This window comes from Schistocerca gregaria, chromosome 5 (assembly GCF_023897955.1).
Source record: "Schistocerca gregaria isolate iqSchGreg1 chromosome 5, iqSchGreg1.2, whole genome shotgun sequence".
Lineage (NCBI taxonomy): Eukaryota > Metazoa > Arthropoda > Insecta > Orthoptera > Acrididae > Schistocerca > Schistocerca gregaria.
In genome coordinates this window covers 462,494,122-462,513,885 of record NC_064924.1, presented here as the reverse complement: position 1 = coordinate 462,513,885, position 19,764 = coordinate 462,494,122, and the positions used below count along the sequence as shown (strand labels likewise).

At 37.1% G+C, this 19,764-nt stretch overlaps 1 protein-coding gene across 3 annotated transcripts in view; it reads left to right on the top strand.

The window, feature by feature from the left end:
- The window catches only part of LOC126272059 (EH domain-binding protein 1), a 197,302-nt gene that overhangs the window by 124,011 nt on the left and 53,527 nt on the right, over positions 1–19,764 (top strand). Inside the window, exons 12-17 of one of the 3 annotated variants that reach the window (XM_049974582.1) lie at positions 2,774–2,865; positions 13,102–13,174; positions 14,944–15,042; positions 15,371–15,490; positions 18,410–18,497; positions 18,619–18,743. In XM_049974582.1, the coding sequence (XP_049830539.1) occupies positions 2,774–2,865; positions 13,102–13,174; positions 14,944–15,042; positions 15,371–15,490; positions 18,410–18,497; positions 18,619–18,743 (597 nt within the window). Of the gene's footprint in view, positions 1–2,773; positions 2,866–13,101; positions 13,175–14,943; positions 15,043–15,370; positions 15,491–18,409; positions 18,516–18,618; positions 18,744–19,764 lie in introns of all 3 variants that reach the window. The other 2 variants (XM_049974581.1, XM_049974583.1) reach the window with 2 other exon arrangements.

Here is a 19,764-nt window from a genome sequence, read left to right as displayed (position 1 = left end):
CAAGGTCCATGGTTCATGGGGGGCTGGAGAGGGGGAGAGATCTATGAAGCAGTGTAACAATATTCATGCAGTAGCTTCATTTGAGAAGCACACTCTGACACTTGATTACTTACTTATGTGAGAGGGTCCATGAGTGTGTGATGCTTGCAGTCTGGGAAATAAAGCACACCGTGCTTTTAATTGAATGTATTACTGCAATAACAGGTTAACGCATTTGAGTGTCTCAGTTTGTGTGTTAATAAGCTCCTTAATGTCCTCATGTACCAAACTAACTTTGCTCACAATATCCATATTATTTAGCACCTCAAATTCTGGTTCAAAGGCATCACTGTTGAACCACTCACCAAATTTTGACATCGTTTACGTCTTACCAACAAGAAATTTGTTTTGCAAGATTGGCAAGTTGAGTAGCAGTATTGTCATGCTCATCACCACTATAGCATGGAAAGCCGCTTGTTGTAGATGATGTTGCAGTTTTTTCCATGAGTTAGCTGTTATTGTTGTCTTCAGATTGTCACAGGCCTTACAAATACTGCAGGTTGCATCAGGAATATATAAGGATTTCCAGAAACTGAGGACGTCTAAAACATCCTTGCACAAGCTTTTTCACTGTTCAGTGGGTGACGTATTTTCATTGCCACAATAACAGCTTGGTTTATTTGCTGTGTGAGTGATGTGGAAGATAACTCACAAAAATCATCTTTTCATACAAAACAAGAACGTTTTCTGCAGGATGACAGAGGTAGGTTGTTGCTGCAATTGTCAATGGCTATAAAAGCATGATCGGCTACCCATACCTGCTGGTGATGTTTCGAAAGTATGCTTCCATTTCTTATCAACCCAAAAAAAAGAAGGGAAGAATCCCAGAAGAAAATCTAAACCATTTTCTTTTACTATCTGTTTTATCTGAGTTAGAAGCTATCAATTCTTAGCTGCAAATGAATTTATTAAATTGACAGACAGACAGAAAATCTGCCATGAATGTATCGAGATAGAGTCTCTACATTTACTTGAAGGTGAAATGGGAAAACAACAGAAAAATATTTGTTATATCCAACAGTGTGACTGGGGATGGCATCATCTTCTGGTGGTAAAACATGAGTCACATGTGTAATAGTGTACTCTAAATGAAAATATTTATTTTGATTGTAATAGAATTCTTCAGCTTTCATTTCTTATTTCTTCAAAAATTTCCAGACTATACACAGGTAATCTGCAGACTGTGTAATATGGAGCTTGCTGAGCCTCATAGAGGTTTCTAATACCTGCAGTTGCTCATTCGTTTACCTTACGTGCTGCTGCTACTGAAGTAGGCACATCTGGGAATGCATCCTACAATTAGTTTGATCAATGTGCACAATGTAGAAAATTATGTCTACATTGTTTCCTCTATGCATTCTTTCACACTGTTGTTTTTACCAGTACTCTTGAAAAAGTACTAAACATATTTCACTCCTCTCCCCATCCCCACCCATCACCACCTTCTTTTTTTTTTTTTTTTTTTTTTTTTTTTTTTTTTTTTTTTTTTTTTTTTTATTAGTTATGGGATTTCGGCATATCCTGAGAGAGTCTGAAGAATTTAATTGCAATATTTCTACAATTTATATTCATAAGTAATGAACTAGCTTACAACTGTTAATTATAATTGTACATTTTCGTAATAGTTGTATAAACTAGATTATTTAATACTGATTCGTTATACTTCTTGCTATAGGAAAAAACACAGAGAATATACCTTTTTCTTTTCCCCACCAGTCTTTGTTTCTTAAACTCAGTTTGTTTGAGTTTATAGAAAACTATAAAATGCAATGAGAGTCCACTGATAGTGCTGATGATGATCAGACAAAATAGTTCTTTTCTGTACAGTGAAATGCATTCTGTTGGGATTAAAAGCAAAAACAGTGTTTTGGGAGAATCTAGCAGCAATGTGACTTCTCTGACTTTGCCTCAGTCATCTTATATAATGGGCAATCAAAAACTTTCCATTTGAGGGTGTTGCTGCAGCATATATGCAATGTAGCACAACTCTGAAATGGTTATGAAAGCACCAACCATGTAGGCAGGGTGTTAGCATGGCATTTGTGTTTTTCTGACACATGTGGTAAATGAGGAAACATAAACTGTGGTGGTGTTATTACCAAATGCATCCAAACTACTGTGCTGTTATTCTTTTCTTGGTTGCCAAATGACAAACATGGTGGGCATCCATCTGATAATGAAGAATGTGTATGGGGCATCATGTCTGTCTAAAATCACCATTGTGGAATGATACGTGACAATGGGTGCTCCTGCTTCATGATGACATACTGTTCTCTTATTGCTGAAGTTGTGCCAACTCAAGAGGGGGATGCTTGAGCACCCACCCTACAGTCCTGCTCTCTCCTTGTGCAATTATCACGCCTTCGGCCCTTTAAAAAGGGCCTTGAAGGGTCTATGATTTCTGTAGGCTAGGATGTGCAACAGGCAGTTGCAGACTTCTTCATGCAGCAGGACGCGAAGTTTTACTGACACTGTATCTTCAACATGGTGCATGAGCAGGATGATTGCCCCAATGCTCTCAGTAATTTTGCGTCTGATTGGCATACTGAGTCTGGACTGTAAGGCCTGTGAACAGAAAGTTTTTGATCGCTCCTTATATAACAGAAATTAGCAAATCGTTTGTATAATATTACTAGGAGCCTTAGTTCCTGTTTCAGTTTTATAGACTTGCATTGTTCATGAGTTAAAATAATTGTAGCTGTTCTATATCTCTTTGATCATTGTATGTTTACAGAGCAAATCTCCAGTAGCAAATACTCAGCGTCCAGTACTTATGACAAGGCGTCAACTGACTGATCCATTTGCATCAGATGAAGAAGATGAGAGGTGAGGTTATGCTGTAAAGTAAACTATTACTAACTTACTATCTTGACCCTTCACAGAAGAGTATAAAATACAAAATTTTGAATTAGTGTCCATGGTAATGAATTACATTAATTTTGGATAAATATCCAAATGTTCATAATGCAAAGACTGACAAACTGTCATAGGATTGATGAAAAAAAATATTGCTCAGAGCCCCACCCCCACCCTGTCAAACCTCTCTCTCTCTCTCTCTCTCTCTCTCTCTCTCTCTCTCTCTCTCTCTCTCTCTCTCTCTCCCCCCCCCCCTCCCTCCCTCCCTCCCCTCTCTTTCACATACTTCCTTTCTTTTGTTTCATACATATTCAAAATAGACAACACAGATTCCACATTCCTGCCTTGTATCACTCATTACAATATCAGTGGTTTACATTATGGGAGAATAAGAATGAACAAGTGGTTATTGTTATTATGCACAATTACTGTCATTTCCTTTGAAAGTGGGTTCTTTTACATTTGTTGGACCACGATGCTCTAGTCTCCTGGAGTTTTTCTACCAGGCCAACTATCCAGTCATGAATTTTCTGCCCAACAATGTTTGTGTCATTTTGTGTAGTTGTGTTCAAAAATGTATCTAGTTCATCTGGTTAGTTCCATTCTTTTAATGTACCATAAAATTTTAGCTTGTGTTTTTTCTATATAGAAAAATAAATGTTTGTATTCTTTTCAGTTTCATTATTTGCTGTAAATCTTGTATGTTCCTTCTTAGTATAATTTTAACTTAGAAAAATGACAGACTAAAAATATTTTATCTCTCTCATTATGGATTTTTTTAATTTTTCTGTTTCTGGTTAAAGTTAGTATTTCAGTCACCTAAAGATATTCTGGTTTGATAACAGTGTTGTAGTGTCTCAGTTTTGCATATTTTGAGATGAATTTTATGTTATAGAAGTCTGTTGTAAGTATTAAGGCTATTTCCATTTTGGGGCATGAATTTTGCAACGAAACAGTGGAAAAAACCAGGATGGAATAATGACAATATTATGGAAAGCATAGATTGAGTGGAAATGTCAAGTGCAGACAGGTACAAGAAGATGACCACTAAACACTCTAGCTGAAAGACCATCTTCTGAAGCCCACACACACACACACACACACACACACACACACACACACACACACATCTCTCACACACGACTGCTGTTGAGGCCAGATTGAAAGCAACTGCGATTGGCGAGAGGAGCAATGTGGGTGGCGGTGGAGGGGGGGGGGGGGGGATAGCAGGTAAGGGTTGGGGGCCAGTAAAGTGATGCTTGTGGGAGTGTATAGGAACACGGTGGGGCAAGATAGGGCAGCTAGGCGCAGTCGAGAGATTAGATTGGGATTTGTGTGTGTGTGTGTGTGTGTGTGTGTGTGTGTGTGTGTGTGTGTGTGTGGGTGGGGAGGAGGGGGGGGGGGGAGGAGTTGGAGGAGCAGGGAAGGGGACAGATGGCTGAAGGACAGTGTCTAATGAAGGTTGAGGCCGGGGGGGGGGGGGGGGGGTCAGTGTTACAGGAATATGGGATATATTGCAGAGAAGGTTCACACCTGCTCAATTCAGAAAAAAATTATGTTGCTAGGAATGATGCAAATGGCACAGGCAGTGAGGCAGTCATTGAAATGGAGAACATTGTGTTGGGCAGCGATGTTCCTTATTTAAAGGAGGGATGAGGTAATTGAAACCCTGATGGAGAATGTGATTCAGTTGTTCCAGTCATGGGTGATACAGGTGGTATGAGTCACAAGGGGAGTGCTCCTTTGTCACTGGACAGTGGGCCTTTGGGAGGCGGTGGGTGATATGAAAGATGAGTCACGCGAAATCTTTTTCTGTACGAGGTTTGGAGGATAATTTTGGTCTGTGAAGGCCAGAATGAGACCCTTAGTGTATCTGGAGGGGAACTGCTCATCAGTACAGGTGTGGTGACCATGGGTGGCTAGGCTATGTGGAAGGGATTTCTTGGAGTGGAAGTGGTGGCAGTGTCAGAGTGGATTTCGTGGGTTTGATATGGATGGAGCTATTGATGTGGCCATATTTGAGTTGGAGGTAAACATCGAGGAAGATGGCTGTTGGGTTGAGGAGGACCAGGTGAAGTGAAAGGGGGAGGTGTTGAGGCTCTGGAGGAATGTGGATAGGGTGTCCTCACCCTTGATTCAAAGCACGAAGATGACATCAATGACCGAACCAGGTAAGAGGTTTGGGATTCAGGGTGGTTAGTAAGGATTCCTCTAGATGACCCATTAATAGGTTGGTGTAGAATGGTGCCATACAGGTGTCCATCGCTATACCACGCATTTGTTTGTAGGTGATGCCTTTGCACTGAAGTAATTATGGGTAAAGAGTATAGCTGGTCATGGTGACCAGGAAGGATAGTATGTTTGGAGTCAGTCAGGCATTCGAAAAGGCTAGTGTTCAATAGCAGTGACACTAGGGGTATCTGGGTATTAGTATACAGGGATCTGGTATTAATGGTAAAGGAGTAGAAACTGAGGACAGTTGGTGGAGGAAATGATTGGTGTTTTTTGTATAGGAGGGTAAGTTGCGGGTAATCAGTTGAAGTTGTTGGCCTGTGAGAGCAGAGATTCTCCCAGTGGGGGCACAGTAACCGGTCACAATGGGCCATCCTGAGTAGTTGAGTTTATGGACTTCAGGAAGCATGTAGAAGGTAAGAGGACGAGGAGTGGTAGGCCTGACAAGAGAGATAGACTTGCAGGAGAGGTTCTGGGATGAGGCTAAGGATGTGAGGGGAGACTGGAGATGTCGCTGGATTTATGGAATTGGGTCACTGTAGCAGGATTTCTTGGCGAATGAATCTGTCAGCTGGTAAAGTTCCTCTGCCAGGTAATCCTTGCAGTTCAAAAAATAGTGGTGGAGCCTTTGTCAGCAGATAGGATTTTCAAAATGTTCAAAAATTTCTCCGATGAATTTAACCATAGATTGTGAACCTTTTAATATTTCCATAATAATTGCCATGGTTATGATGTCTGGAAGTTGTTCTGTCAGAATTAGCAGACCTATGATCCACCGAGTACTGTTTATTATTATGAGAATAGTAATTTCTCTTTAGACTATTCTTTGCTGCGTTTTGTAACAAGGCATAACAATTATCAGTAGAACAGTGCCACTACAATAAATTACTATTGGTTTGCTCCTATGCCTAAACTGCAGCATTAAAATTTTATCTGACAGTATTTCTCAGTTGTTCACAATTTAGTTTTTTGTGTAGTGTGTTATTGTATTCATAGCCTTCCACTTCAACTGTACTAATTAGTTTCACTATGTTTTTAAAAATATAATCATGGTTTTTTATGCAAACGTATTTTCAGGCACTATTCTTGCTTCACTACCTAAAAAGTGCAACAGAAACTCAGGTTGGAGTATCAAAAATATCAGAGAAGGGATAGATTACTACCCACTGTAAAGATGACCCATTGAGTTGCAGACAGCCACAACCAAAAGACTGTTATGCATTTTAGCTTTCGGCCAAAGCCTTCTTCAGTGAAGGGAACACATACACATTCACATGAGCAAGCACATCTCACGCACACGACACCTCCCACTAGCACCTCCTACCAGACTTGGTCATCCTTCAGAAATTTTAGGCCTTGGCCTAGTGGATGCCTCTGTGCGAAACGTTTCCTCTCGTAATGATCTAGACATCATCAGAGGCTGTAAAGATTCAGATAGTAGTTTGAGTCAAACAAGCTAAGCAAGCGGAAATCTTTATACATATCCAAGCAATGACCGGATTGTGATATAGCCTTGGTAGTCTGATGATGTCTCCAGCTTATGAAGATGAGACATTAAGCACAGAAATGTGCTGTATAACAGGACCCTTATCACAAAAATCACAAAGGATGCAAATTTCAGTTATTAAAACCTGCATTTTATGACCTGGTAATGCAGTTGGTGAATTTGCTGTATACAGTGTTTCTTTGTTCCTTATGTATTCTGCTAGCTGACGAAACTTGGCATTTCTCAGGTATTCAGCTTGCCAATTTTATATTACAAGGGTGGTTTGAAAAGTTCACAGAATCACCACGAGAGGTCAGTGCCAGTGCAATGAGTTGTTCACGTGATATTCATTTGATTGTTGCCTGTAAACACATTCCAAATCAGTGCTCTTGGAAGACAGCTGTGGTGGTTACATGGCTTTGTTTTTGTTCCTGCATAGTGATTTGCAAAGGTGGAAAAAATAAGTTTAAGGACATAAATGCTTATCCTGTTGAGAATGGTCTTTCAGATCATAGTGCACAGCTTGTTACAGTACATGACATAGCTCCATGCAGTATAATAAATCAGACTTTCAAAGCAGTGCGTTCAATTAACAATATAAATATTGCAAACTTTAGGGAAAGCCTACAGCAGCTAGACTGGGATGAAGTGTATAAGGAACCCGATGCAAACTTGAAATATAACTTATTTCACAATACATTTTTAAGGGTATTTGAAAATTGTTTTCCCAAGAAAATAGTTAAACATAATTCCAAGAAAACATATAAAAAACCTTGGCTAACTAAAGGAATAAGAATATCTTGCAACCGCAAAAGAGAACTGTATCTAACAGCAAGATGGAGTACTGACCCCGAAATTGTTCAATATTATAAAAACTATTGTGCGGTATTAAGAAAAGTTATTAAAAAGTCCAGAAGCATGTGTATCATGTCTGAGATCAGTAACTCTGATAATAAAATTAAAGCAATTTGGAATATTATTGAAAGGGAAACAGGGCAACCAAGAGCACGGGAAGACTTTAGTGCAATAAAATTGAATGACAAGTGCACTAACAAACAATCAGAAATTGAAAATATTTTGAATAATCATTTTTTAAATGTTGTGGAGAAAATAGGATCTAGATCTTCACTAGAAGAGGCAAGGCTATTAATAGAAGAGGCCATACCTGCACAGTTTGAAACAGCTGTAATTCCACCAACCTCTCCCTCTGAAATCAGTAAAATAATAAACTCACTGAAAAGTAAAAGCTCTTACGGAATTGATGGCATTTCCAGCAAAGTACTTAAAGCTTGTTCCCCACAGATAAGTAGAATTCTCAGCCACGTATGTAATAGCTCTTTGGAGCAGGGTGTTTTCCCTGATAGACTGAAATATGCCATTGTAAAACCATTGCATAAAAAGGGGGATATGTCGGATGTCAACAACTACCGCCCAATCTCTCTTCTGACAGCTCTATCAAAATTTTTTGAGAAAGTAATGTATTCAAGAGTAGCCTCCCATATTTGTAAAAATAAAGTACTAACAAAATGTCAGTTTGGTTTTCAGAAAGGCTTTTCAACAGAAAATGCTATATATGCTTTCACTGATCAAATATTAAATGCTCTGAATAACCGGACATCACCCATTGGTATTTTTTGTGATCTCTCAAAGGCCTTTGATTGTGTAAATCATGGAATTCTTTTAGATAAGCTAAATCATTATGGTTTGAGTGGGGCAGTGCACAAATGGTTTAATTCATACTTAACTGGAAGAATGCAGAAAGTTGAAATAAGTGGTTCGTGTAATGTTAAAACAGCTGATTCCTCAAACTGGGGTGCTATCAAGCACGGGGTCCCACAGGGTTCGGTCTTAGGTCCTTTACTGTTCTTGATATACATTAATGACTTACCATTCCACATTGATGAAGATGCAAAGTTAGTTCTTTTTGCTGATGATACAAGTATAGTAATAACATCCAAAAACCAAGAACTAAGTGATGTAATTGTAAATGATGTTTTTCACAAAATTATTAAGTGGTTCTCAGCAAACGGACTCTCTTTAAATTTTGATAAAACACAGTATATACAGTTCCGTACAGTAAATGGCAAAACTCCAGTAATAAATATAGAATTTGAACAGAAGTCTGTAGCTAAGGTAGAATTTTCAAAATTTTTAGGTGTGTCCATTGATGAGAGGTTAAACTGGAAGCAACACATTGATGGTCTGCTGAAACGTCTGAGTTCAGCTACGTATGCTATTAGGGTTATTGCAAATTTTGGTGATAAGAATCTCAGTAAATTAGCTTACTATGCCTACTTTCATTCACTGCTTTCGTATGGCATCATATTCTGGGGTAATTCATCGTTGAGTAGAAAAGTATTCATTGCACAAAAACGTGTAATCAGAATAATTGCTGGAGCCCACCCACGGTCATCCTGCAGACATCTATTTAAGGATCTAGGGATCCTCACAGTAACCTCACAGTATATATATTCCCTTATGAAATTTGTTGATAATAATCCAACCCAATTCAAAAGTAATAGCAGTGTGCATACCTATAACACCAGGAGAAAGGATGATCTTCACTATGCAGGGTTAAATCTGACTTTGGCACAGAAAGGGGTAAATTATGCTGCCACAAAAGTCTTTGGGCACCTACCAAACAGCATCAAAAGCCTGACAGATAGCCAACTAACATTTAAAAATAAATTAAAAGAATTTCTAGATGACAACTCCTTCTACTCATTGGCTGAATTTTTAGATATAAAGTAAGTAAAAAAAAAAAAAAAAAAAAAAAAAAAAAAACTTAATCATTAGTGTCATGCAATATTTTGTGTAATGTAATTTCTTGTACAGACATCTTTTATTAACCTGACACGTTCCACATCATTACGAAGTGTCGTATTCATGATCTATGGAACAAGTATTAACAAAAAAAAAATAAATAAATAAAAAAAAATAGAGATTCGAGCAGTGATTAAGTACTTCGTAAAGAAAGGTATGAAAGCAAAGGACATTCATGCCAATTTCCAGAATACACTGGGGGACTCTGCTCCTTCATATTCAATTGTGCCCAAGTGGACAAATGAATTTAAATTTGGTCAGGAGAGTTAAGATGATCCGCACAGTGGTCGGCCAAGATGTGTGTGTACTCCAGAAATCATTGCAAAAGTGCTCAAAATGGTCATGGAGGATCACCGATTAAAAGTGCATGAAATTGCTCATGCTTGCCAGATATCATCTGAAAGGTTATATCACATTTTAACTGAAGAATTATAAATGAAAAAAATATCTGGAAGATGGGTGCCGCAACTCTTGATGTGTGCCCACACGCATGTGCTGTCACCATTGCAAAATTACTCAAGCTAAGGTATGAATTGTTGCCACACCCACCTTATTCACCTGATAAAGCTCCATTGGACTTCCATCTCTTCCCAAAACTGAAAATTTTTCTTGGTGTATGAAGATTCACTTCAAATGAAGAATTGATAGCTAGAGTTGACAACTATTTTGCAGACCTGGAGGAAACTCATTTTCGAGATGCGGTCAAGGCACTGGAACATCATTGGACCAAGTACATTAATCTACATGGAGACTACATTGAAAAATAAAAAAAGTTTCAGTGATGCAAGTACTTTTTTTCTATCCCGTTCCAAGAACTTTTTAAACCACCCTTGTAAAACTGAAACCTTATGTGTACTCATACAGTAGATTCTGTGTGAGATGATCTGTATACTCGGTGCAGCTGCTTCACATGTCTACAGTGTGATTTTGTAAATGTGTCTATGTTCAACGCATCTTCATAGCTCTTTAGATGGCTTTTGTTTAGGCCTATAGCCGTTTGCACTTAGATTAGATTAGATTAGATTAGATTAATACTTGTTCCATAGATCATGAATACGATACTTCGTAATGATGTGGAACGTGTCAGGTTAATGAAAGATGTCTGTACAAGATATTACATTACACAAAATATTGCATGACACTAATGCTTAAGTTAGTTTTTTTTCCCTCCCTTAATTTATATCTAAAAATTCAGCCAATGAGTAGGAGTAGTTGTCATCTAGAAATTCTTTTAATTTATTTTTAAATGTTGGTTGACTATCTGTCAGGCTTTTGATGCTGTTTGGTAGGTGACCAAAGACTTTTGTGGCAGCATAATTTACCCCCTTCTTTGCCAAAGTCAGATTTAACTCTGCATAGTGAAGATCATCCTTTCTCCTGGTGTTATAGCTATGCACACTGCTATTACTTTTGAACTGGGCTGGATTATTATCAACAAATTTCATAAGTGAATATATATACTGTGAGGATCCCTAGATCCGTAAATAGATGTCTGCAAGATGACCGTGGGTGGGCTCCAGCAATTATTCTGATTACACGTTTTTGAGCAATGAATACTTTTCTACTCAACTTCATAGTCGAAAGCTGCCAAAAGTGCTAACAGGTGTCAAGTGTTTCCATAAGTTGACTCCACTGTAGGAGTGTCCTAGTAATAAGCAGTAAATGTCTTAAAATTTCATATGTGACACAGCATTTTTTCCTGCATCTCAGTGTTGATGACATCATATCTCCTGATCTGTATTTCTCACATTGATATAATTTTGTAGGTACATTCAGTGTCATATGTGGATATAAAAGTAAATGCATGATGCAGCAGTTTTCCTGCTTCTCATTTTTTGTGACGTCTATGTCCTGAACTGTAATAAGTAGACAGTTGTTACCCCCACAGTGATTGACTGTAAGGAATATATGTACCAAGTTTGGTTGACATTGATCCAAAGGTTTAGGAGATATGTGCGAGGAAACACACACACACACACACACACACACACACACACACCACACACACACACACACACACACACACACAAACTTTAAGTAAGAAGTTTGTTGATACATGTTTGCATAAATATTGCTAAGCTTGAGTCTACAAAACTATACATCAGTTGAGAATAGGCTACATATATTTATCTTGAATTTAATATAGATTAGTATGTTATAAGGTGAGACTATAATCAATAGTGTCTTTCTTTTTTAGTTACATACAAAACCATTCTGGTTCGATAATGTAGAATCCGACATTAACAGAACATAAAAATTCCATTGTGATCTCGTGATGTGGACTGTTCCAGCTAGGCCTCCAGAATGCATCTAGTGAGCAGGCAGCTGGACGCTCACCTGGAACAATAAAACATAAATCCTTATACATAATCATTAAAAAACAGTGGTTATCCCATTAGGCAACACCTCACTTGTTTGAAATTCAGGCTCAGAGGGTTGATCCCTCACAATAACAGGAGAATCCCTCTGTACTCTGGTGATCAGAGCTTAGTGTATGAATAGGTAATTTCCTTCTTCAGATACGGAGATTTTAACATTACTGACCTGTTTATTCAATGCCTCAGTAGTCTTCCAAATCTCCTTCTTCCCTTGCCGATGACTAAATAAGTGCTTTGAGTTGTTATCAAGGCTCTTAACACCAGGTCAGCACCTTATACATAAGCTCCATCTAGCCTAATATAATTCTGCAGGACTGACTTTGTGCATATTTTTTATATGTAGATGCATGTGGAGTGAAGCTTTTGCAAAAAATGCAAATGACTCGTAGTTATAATTATCTAATAATCTAAAAGGCATGAAAAATAGGTAACTCATATATGTGTTAGATAAGGTAGTTTTTCTGATTAACGATAAACTATATGGTCTAAAAATGGCAAAAACCGCTAGTTCTGCTTTATGGTGCATAATGTTGAATGTGCAATTCAATCATCCAAGGCCGTGTAAAATTTTCTGGAAACTTGAATTTTCTAATTTGAATATTTTGTAAACTAATGTGTTAGTTTAGTGAAATTATACATTTTCGTATTCAGAAACATCAGGGCAACAGAACTACTACATTGAATTTGGGAAAGAATAGGATTTATAGATTCTAAAATTCTAGACTGTGATTACCTCATATGAGAACTACTTCTGAAAATTGACAACATTATGAAAAGAATAGTTGTTATTCACCATATAGTGTAGATGGTGAGTAGAAAATATTGTGTTTCATAATATTGGCATTATTATATCTTGGATTTTCCATTGTTTGTTTGAAAGCTGTGTTAATTCCCCTTTTTTTTTGGAAAACAAAGAATATCAATCTTTCAACAAATAATTCTTAGCTGGCTCACATTTTCAAGTGCTCATAGTTTGTGGGTATCGTAAATGTTGAAAATATCTTAAAGTAAAATATATAATAAACTCTTCAGCATCAGTGGCATGTAACCTACTTAGTGAACATTAATTTTAGAAAGTAACATCACATATAAGCATATGAGGATTTCAGATATACACAGTATATTTATCATATATATAAAAAGACCAAAAAAAGGAAAAATTACTTTGTCTGGGGGATAGTATAAAATCCCATAAAACACCTCCACATTGCTGTGTTGTGTGTTGTGTTGTAGTTGATGTCCCTTAGTACTGGTTTTAAAGGAACCCACTTGGGTTGTTTGTTTCAGTCCTAAAAATGATGGCGAAGAAAAGAAATCTCCAACAAATACGGTGTCCCTCTATCGCTTGTCCCAAGACAATGTAAGTATTTGCTATATACTGTTCAATATAGTTGATATCCAAGCAGGTTTGTGGTTCATTTGGTGAGGAGAAACACATGATGGCAGTGTTCATATGGATTACTTAGAATATAGAAAGAAACGTACATGGAATATTGGGAGAAATATTAAGCAAAAAATAAGTGTAAATAGTCCTTGCATACAGAGGGCAATGTTGGAAATGATGTCTGAAATTGAGTATAATTTTCTGGAACTTGAGGATCCCACAAAGACAGAGAGACTGCCAAATGTGACAGTAAAAACCATGTTTTGTGATATTCTGAATGACAAGCTTATAATTTTTTTTACTTATGACATTTGCAATGGTTATTAGTATGCTGATAAAGACCATGACCTTGAAACCTTAACAGCAGTTACAGGGCCCATTTTTGTATCAATCCACTAATGTAATAATTTCAGAAATTGTCAGTTTCAACATAGTTGTTAAAGTAATGCAGGTATCTTATTATGCTCCCATGGGATACACCCGAAGCTATTTTCTCCTCATTAAGAATTATGTGCTGAGTTCCGTAGGCTGGGACTCGTCTGGTCCAGCCCTAAAGCTGATCTGGTATTGCATACTCTTCTATTTTGTACATTAGGTGCCTTGTATGCCACTGTATTAAATATCTTCCAGAAATCAAGGAATGCTGTGCTTATCCTGTTGTTGAACATAATGAGTTGAGCTTCACAAAATCCATGTAGATTCCTTCAGAAGAGATTTTCCGTCTCTTAGTTATAATACAAATACATAAAATGTGATTCGTAATTCTATAACAGATTGATACTTTCAGTATGCCCTATAGTTATTGGCATTTGTCCAGTCACCCTTCTTGAAAATTGGAGAATGACTATCACCTTTTTCTAGTCACTTTGAACTGTTCATTGATCCTGTAACCAGTGATAATTTGCTGATAGAAAGAGAGAAATATTCTATGTAAGATTATGCAGGAATCATATTTGATTCACCTACATTTTCTCTTGTGTTGAGTCATTTTAGTTGATCCACATTCACTTATCTCAGTATGTCTGAGTGATAGATAGAATTTTACTTTCAATGATTCGCATATTTATCTCCTTATGGCTTCCTGGCTTTGTTCACTTTTTATTTGCAAATGAGGCTTTGACATCATTTACACCTCTGATGAATTACTCATTGCTTTTGTAGCAACTTCCTGATATGGCGATTAAACCATTCCTCACAATCTTTCTTGGCACAATTTATAAACTGTGTTATACAGTATTCATAAATTTTATGTATTAATGCTCCATCTTTTTAAACTCTGGAAATAAATGATATTTGCCCATATAATCTGCAAAATTTATTTATATTCCCCACTTGATGAGGGGAATCTTTTTGTACATTCCTCCACATTCCGTCAACAGATTCAGTTAAAGATAACCATTTGATATTGTTGGCTTTATGACCTCGAGGGATGGCTCCACTCCCTAATGGGAAAGGTAATCCTGCTTTGCACACATGGTACCTTTCTGTTCTGAAGTGTATTATATTTTAAATGCATGTGAGAAAAGAGAGAGGGCAAAGCCCTTTCATTGTTAAAGCTGTAACAGCATAGTTGTCACTGACTTCCTCTTTTGTGTTTACTAAATTAGTATGTTTGTGTGTTCTTTGTCAACAGGATATGCCTGCAGTCTTTGGAAAATTGCTGTCCAAATTTGTGAGAAATACGTAAGAAATCCCTTAACGTGTTTAGTGATAGCTACCTTGATGGGCTTTGTTTCTGTTTTCAGCAATCTGTTAAATCATATGATACGAAGATGAACAAAGAGAATCCAGACTTGCAGGACCAGCCTGCTTCACCAGCCCATAGTGAACCACTTACACGGCATGTGAGTTATTACTTTGCTGTGAATATTAAACTGGTGTGTGAAATTTTTGTAGTAGTAAAAAAAGAGTACTCTCTTATTATAGCATCCAGTTATGATTCCTCCCCTTGCCATGCTTGTAACATTGTTTGTATTTGTGAGAGACTGTTTTAATTGTAGACACAGTGATATTGTTTTGTTTGTCTAGATAAAGTTGAACTTTTTGCTTTCTGAAAAACAGAACAATATGTCATTCACTGCATGTGAGTTTTCTTCACAACTAAATATGTAATTATCTATAATAATAATATTAATAATAATAATAATAATAATGTAACTGATGCTTGGTCAGCAAATTCTAACACGTCATGATGAATTGAGAGAGCGTGCTCGTCAGCTCCTGGAACAAGCCAGAAGAGAAGTAACAATTCGTGGGACTAACAGCCATTTAACAGTTCAGTCACCAGTCAAGGTATGTATAATTTGGTTGTCATTCTTCCTTTTAAATGAACTGCAGTTTATATGTATTAATATTGGAAATGTTGTATAAAATACTGACCATTATATGTGCAAAAACAGTTGTTTCAGGATTAACGTACAAAAATTATTCATATTTGCTAATGGCATACAAAGCAGTTTCATACGTTACTACAGAAGTGAGCCAAACTAGAGCAGGTCATGATAATTAATTTATATTCCTGTTTAATTTTCTGTTTCACAATGTATCTCCTTGCCTCTGGTTTGGTGTGGCCCAGACTGTGAATACATTCACCTTTTGTGAAATATTAGTAGAATTCATCAGCCATAAGGTACTATTTTACCTCAGAAAGACAGAAACAGATTAACCTTCAGAATAAAATTCAAATGTACTATGAGGAAAAAAATCAGTTTTTCTGTTGAAATGATGGTACTGGGATGAGGTGTGTGTGTGCGTGTGTTTGTTTGTTTGCTTGCTTGCTTGCTTGCTTCCTTAATGGGTGGAACCGATATCATGTAAGTGAATAGTTTGCAGTAAAATATGTTGACTAGTACTTGTTGATAAAACGTGTGATGTAAGTACTACCAGATATTTTGTATTGCTTACCCCTTAATTTGTAAGGGATGATAAAAAAGTTTCCATTTGTGGGAGTTGTTGCAGTGTATGTGCAGTGTAGCATGGTTTGGATGTGAGTATATAAACAGTTTGGATGTTAGTATATAAACACTGACATGACGTGTAGGCAAGGGATTAATGTAGTATTTGTGTCTTTCTGACATGCATACGTTATATGTGGAAACATGATCTATGGTAACATTATGACCAAATGACGAGTCCAAACAGGACCATTATGCTGTTATTCTTTTCCTGGCTACTGAAGGGCAAACACTGTCTAGACATCCTTTAGAGAATGAAGAATGTGCATGAGGGAGCATGTCTGTTGAAAAGCCATTGTGTTGGAATATTGCGGCAAGTTCATGACAAGACACATCCCCATATCACAAATATAATGCAGAAGTTACGCCAACTCAAGTTTGAGACATTTGAGCACCCACCTTATAGTCCACATGCGATTATCATGCCTTCAGTCCATTAAGAAAAGCCTTGAAGTGTCAAAAAATTCCTATCTGATGAGGATGTGCAGCAGGCAGCTACGGACTTCTTCATGCAGCAGGTATCTTCAATCTGGTGTATCAGAGGGATGATTGCCTCAATACTCACTATGATTTTGCATGATTGGCATACTGATTCTGGACTGTATGGCCTTCAAACAGAAATTTTTTTATCACTCTTTGTATATTTTCTAGTAATGATGTTAGTAGCTAAATGCAGAAAATATTGACCACATAAATATTGCCTGAAGTTCCAGTAACTTGTTAACGTTCTCTAAATCAGACTTAGATCTACGTCTTGCATCATCTTTAAACCACACAAGTGAGAATCTTTGCTTGGTAAATGATATCAGTAATTCACACTCAAACAAAGGAAATTGTAATATCTGTAAAGACTATAATGCATGTATTAATGACAAGGTTGGTCCCAGTAAGAATTTTGAATTTGAATGTAAATTGAGTCTACCAAATTATTAATACAAATAAGCCACAATACAGTTTGGTGGCCATGTGCCTATGGAAACATAGATAAGAATCAGTATCAGTAACAGTCCAAGAACAAGACAGGAGTAATCTGAATAATGCTGGATAATTCCTTTTATAATTTTCACTGAAGGAGCAAGAAAGTAGATGATGGACAGCAAATTAAAAATTCTCATGCATTGCTCTTGAGCAAGTTCTTGATGTTATTACTTAAGTGATACTACACACTGACTGAATTAAAAAAACTGATAACAACTTGGTCTATAGCATATATTTTGTAGTGGAGGTAATCACAAATTGTATGAGCAAGATGGCTTCTGGCTGTTGCAGTGCCAGACAGCTATGCTATGTAGATAGTGTGAATGAGGTTTGGTTAATTTGAAAACTCTTTCCATGGGCCCTGTCATCTTTGAGTTTTTTGCTGCTCATTCATTCATTTCTTCTCTTTTCAACTGATTTTATTGCCAGTTGCCCCATAGACTCCAAAACACTATTTTTATTTTCTTAACTCATACTATTCTCTCAAACGGTGTAAGTTGTTTCTCTGTTTTCTTTGTGATGTAGAAATATTGGACATAAACTAGAGAAGAACAAGTTCAAGATTTAATGTCACCATCTTGATTCCCACAAATGAAAACTGTTAACAGTGCATCCACTTAAGAAGACTGTAGAAGTTTCTTCTATCCTTACCACAAAAAATCTTACCATAAGATTAAGTTTAATTACGGAGCCTAACTTCCACAACAAATTCTAACTTGGCTTCTCAGCTGTTGTCTGTGTCTTTACAAGCTTGTTTTGTCACCAGCATTGTCATCCTTCTTGGCATTGAAGCACAATCTGTCCCTTAACTTATCTCCTGTATGGTCTGTTCATGTGCATTGTGGTGCATAATTTTTTGTTATATTCCATTCAGAGTTGTGCTTGCCACCATCTGAGCAGTCACACAATCAATTTTCACTTATTTTACTTTTTTAAATAATTATTAAGATGGACTGCAACTTCAATGTGTGCTTGTGAGTAAATTGTTGTCCCCTGTATTTGAAAGATAATAACGGCTTCATTCACCAATCCCCACCCCATTACCTCCTGGACCTCTTCTTATCACTGTTCATGCTATCTCACTGCACCCCAACAGCCCTCATGCCCATGGCCTTGCGCACGCACACAGTGTTACAGCATTCTTATATGACTACCACAACTCTCAATCAACACTTTGTAGATAACATTACATAGTAATTTAAAAATCCAATTAAAAACAATGCTGAGATCACTCAGTCCTTATAAATTTGTTACATTTTACTGTTTGTTGGTGTTACAGGATGATGAGGAGAGGCAGCAACAGTTAAGAGAAAGAGCACGAAAGCTTATTGCTGAAGCAAGAATGGGTGTTGTTCCTACTTCACCAAGTGAGTTTAACAGCAAAGGTAAACAAGAAATTTTGTTCTATTTTGAACACATCTCTATGTACTTGAAACTATACAACTGAAACTTGACAGGTTGCATTTTTTAAAAAAAAAATTTTTACAGTCACAGGTGTTAGTGACAATAGTCCTTCTAGGGAGAATGAAAAGTCTGATGACCAGAATAATGTTTTGTCACGGACCTTGGAGAGAATGAAAGAATCATCTCCAGTGCAATCACCAGAGCATAAAGTAAGTCGGGCAGTGAATCTAAAGCCTGTTAGTTTGTCATTCTTCCCATTTTCTTTGTAAACAGATCCCACTAAATTTGTGTAAGATAGTTTGTATAATGGTAACCAATAGATCAATATTTCTATGAAAGTCAGAAAACTGTCTTGTAAGTGCCATAAAATGGCCATAATTTGAAATTATCATCACATTAAAGTTGATTTATTGTTGCTTATTGCTGAAGTTGAGCTTTGTCTTTAGGAGAGTTTTGTTACCCGTAGTCTCATATCTGACATTCAGAAACCACACCCGAAATTTTCATATTCTCTCACTTGCTATGCACAAACTAATAATCCTACAGAAAAAAATGATTACGCCATTTTTGTAGGAAATTTAATGTAGTTAAAATTTGTACTGGAAAGCTTTTTTTTCTGGAGGTCATAGTTTTTGAGTTAATAAAGAGAAACATACAAAAGTTATCTTCAAATCCAACTCCACCTCCACCCTCGTCCCTCACCAGTCAAGATTTCTAGTATGTTGTTCGTGGCACTTCCTCCTGCCATTGTGCAAAAATTTGTGACTACACAAACTATTCCCAGTATTTAAACTTTTGCGGTCTCTATTGATTGGATCATTACACTACCGGCAAAGTCGGCTATTTTGTTAATGTGGCCATGAAGGTAATGAAAGAAAAGAGACATTTGGAAATGTTACACTAAAACTAATTGGATTGACAATTCAGTCCAAATGTACTGAGGAGTACTGAGGAAGGTGGTGCAGTGGTTAGCAGATTGGACTTGCATTCACGGAGACAATGGTTCGAACCCATCTCCGGCGATCCAGATTTAGATTTTCTGTGATTTCCCCAAATTGTACCAGGCAAATGGTGGGATGGTTCCTTTGAGAGGACATAGTCAATTTCCTTGCCCAATTGGCAACTGTGGTCAGTCTCTAATGACCTCAATGTCAACGGGACATTAAAGTCAGCCTTCCTTCCTTCCTTCAAACTTAACCATTATAAACACAGTAGTTTTGTAGTCAGAAG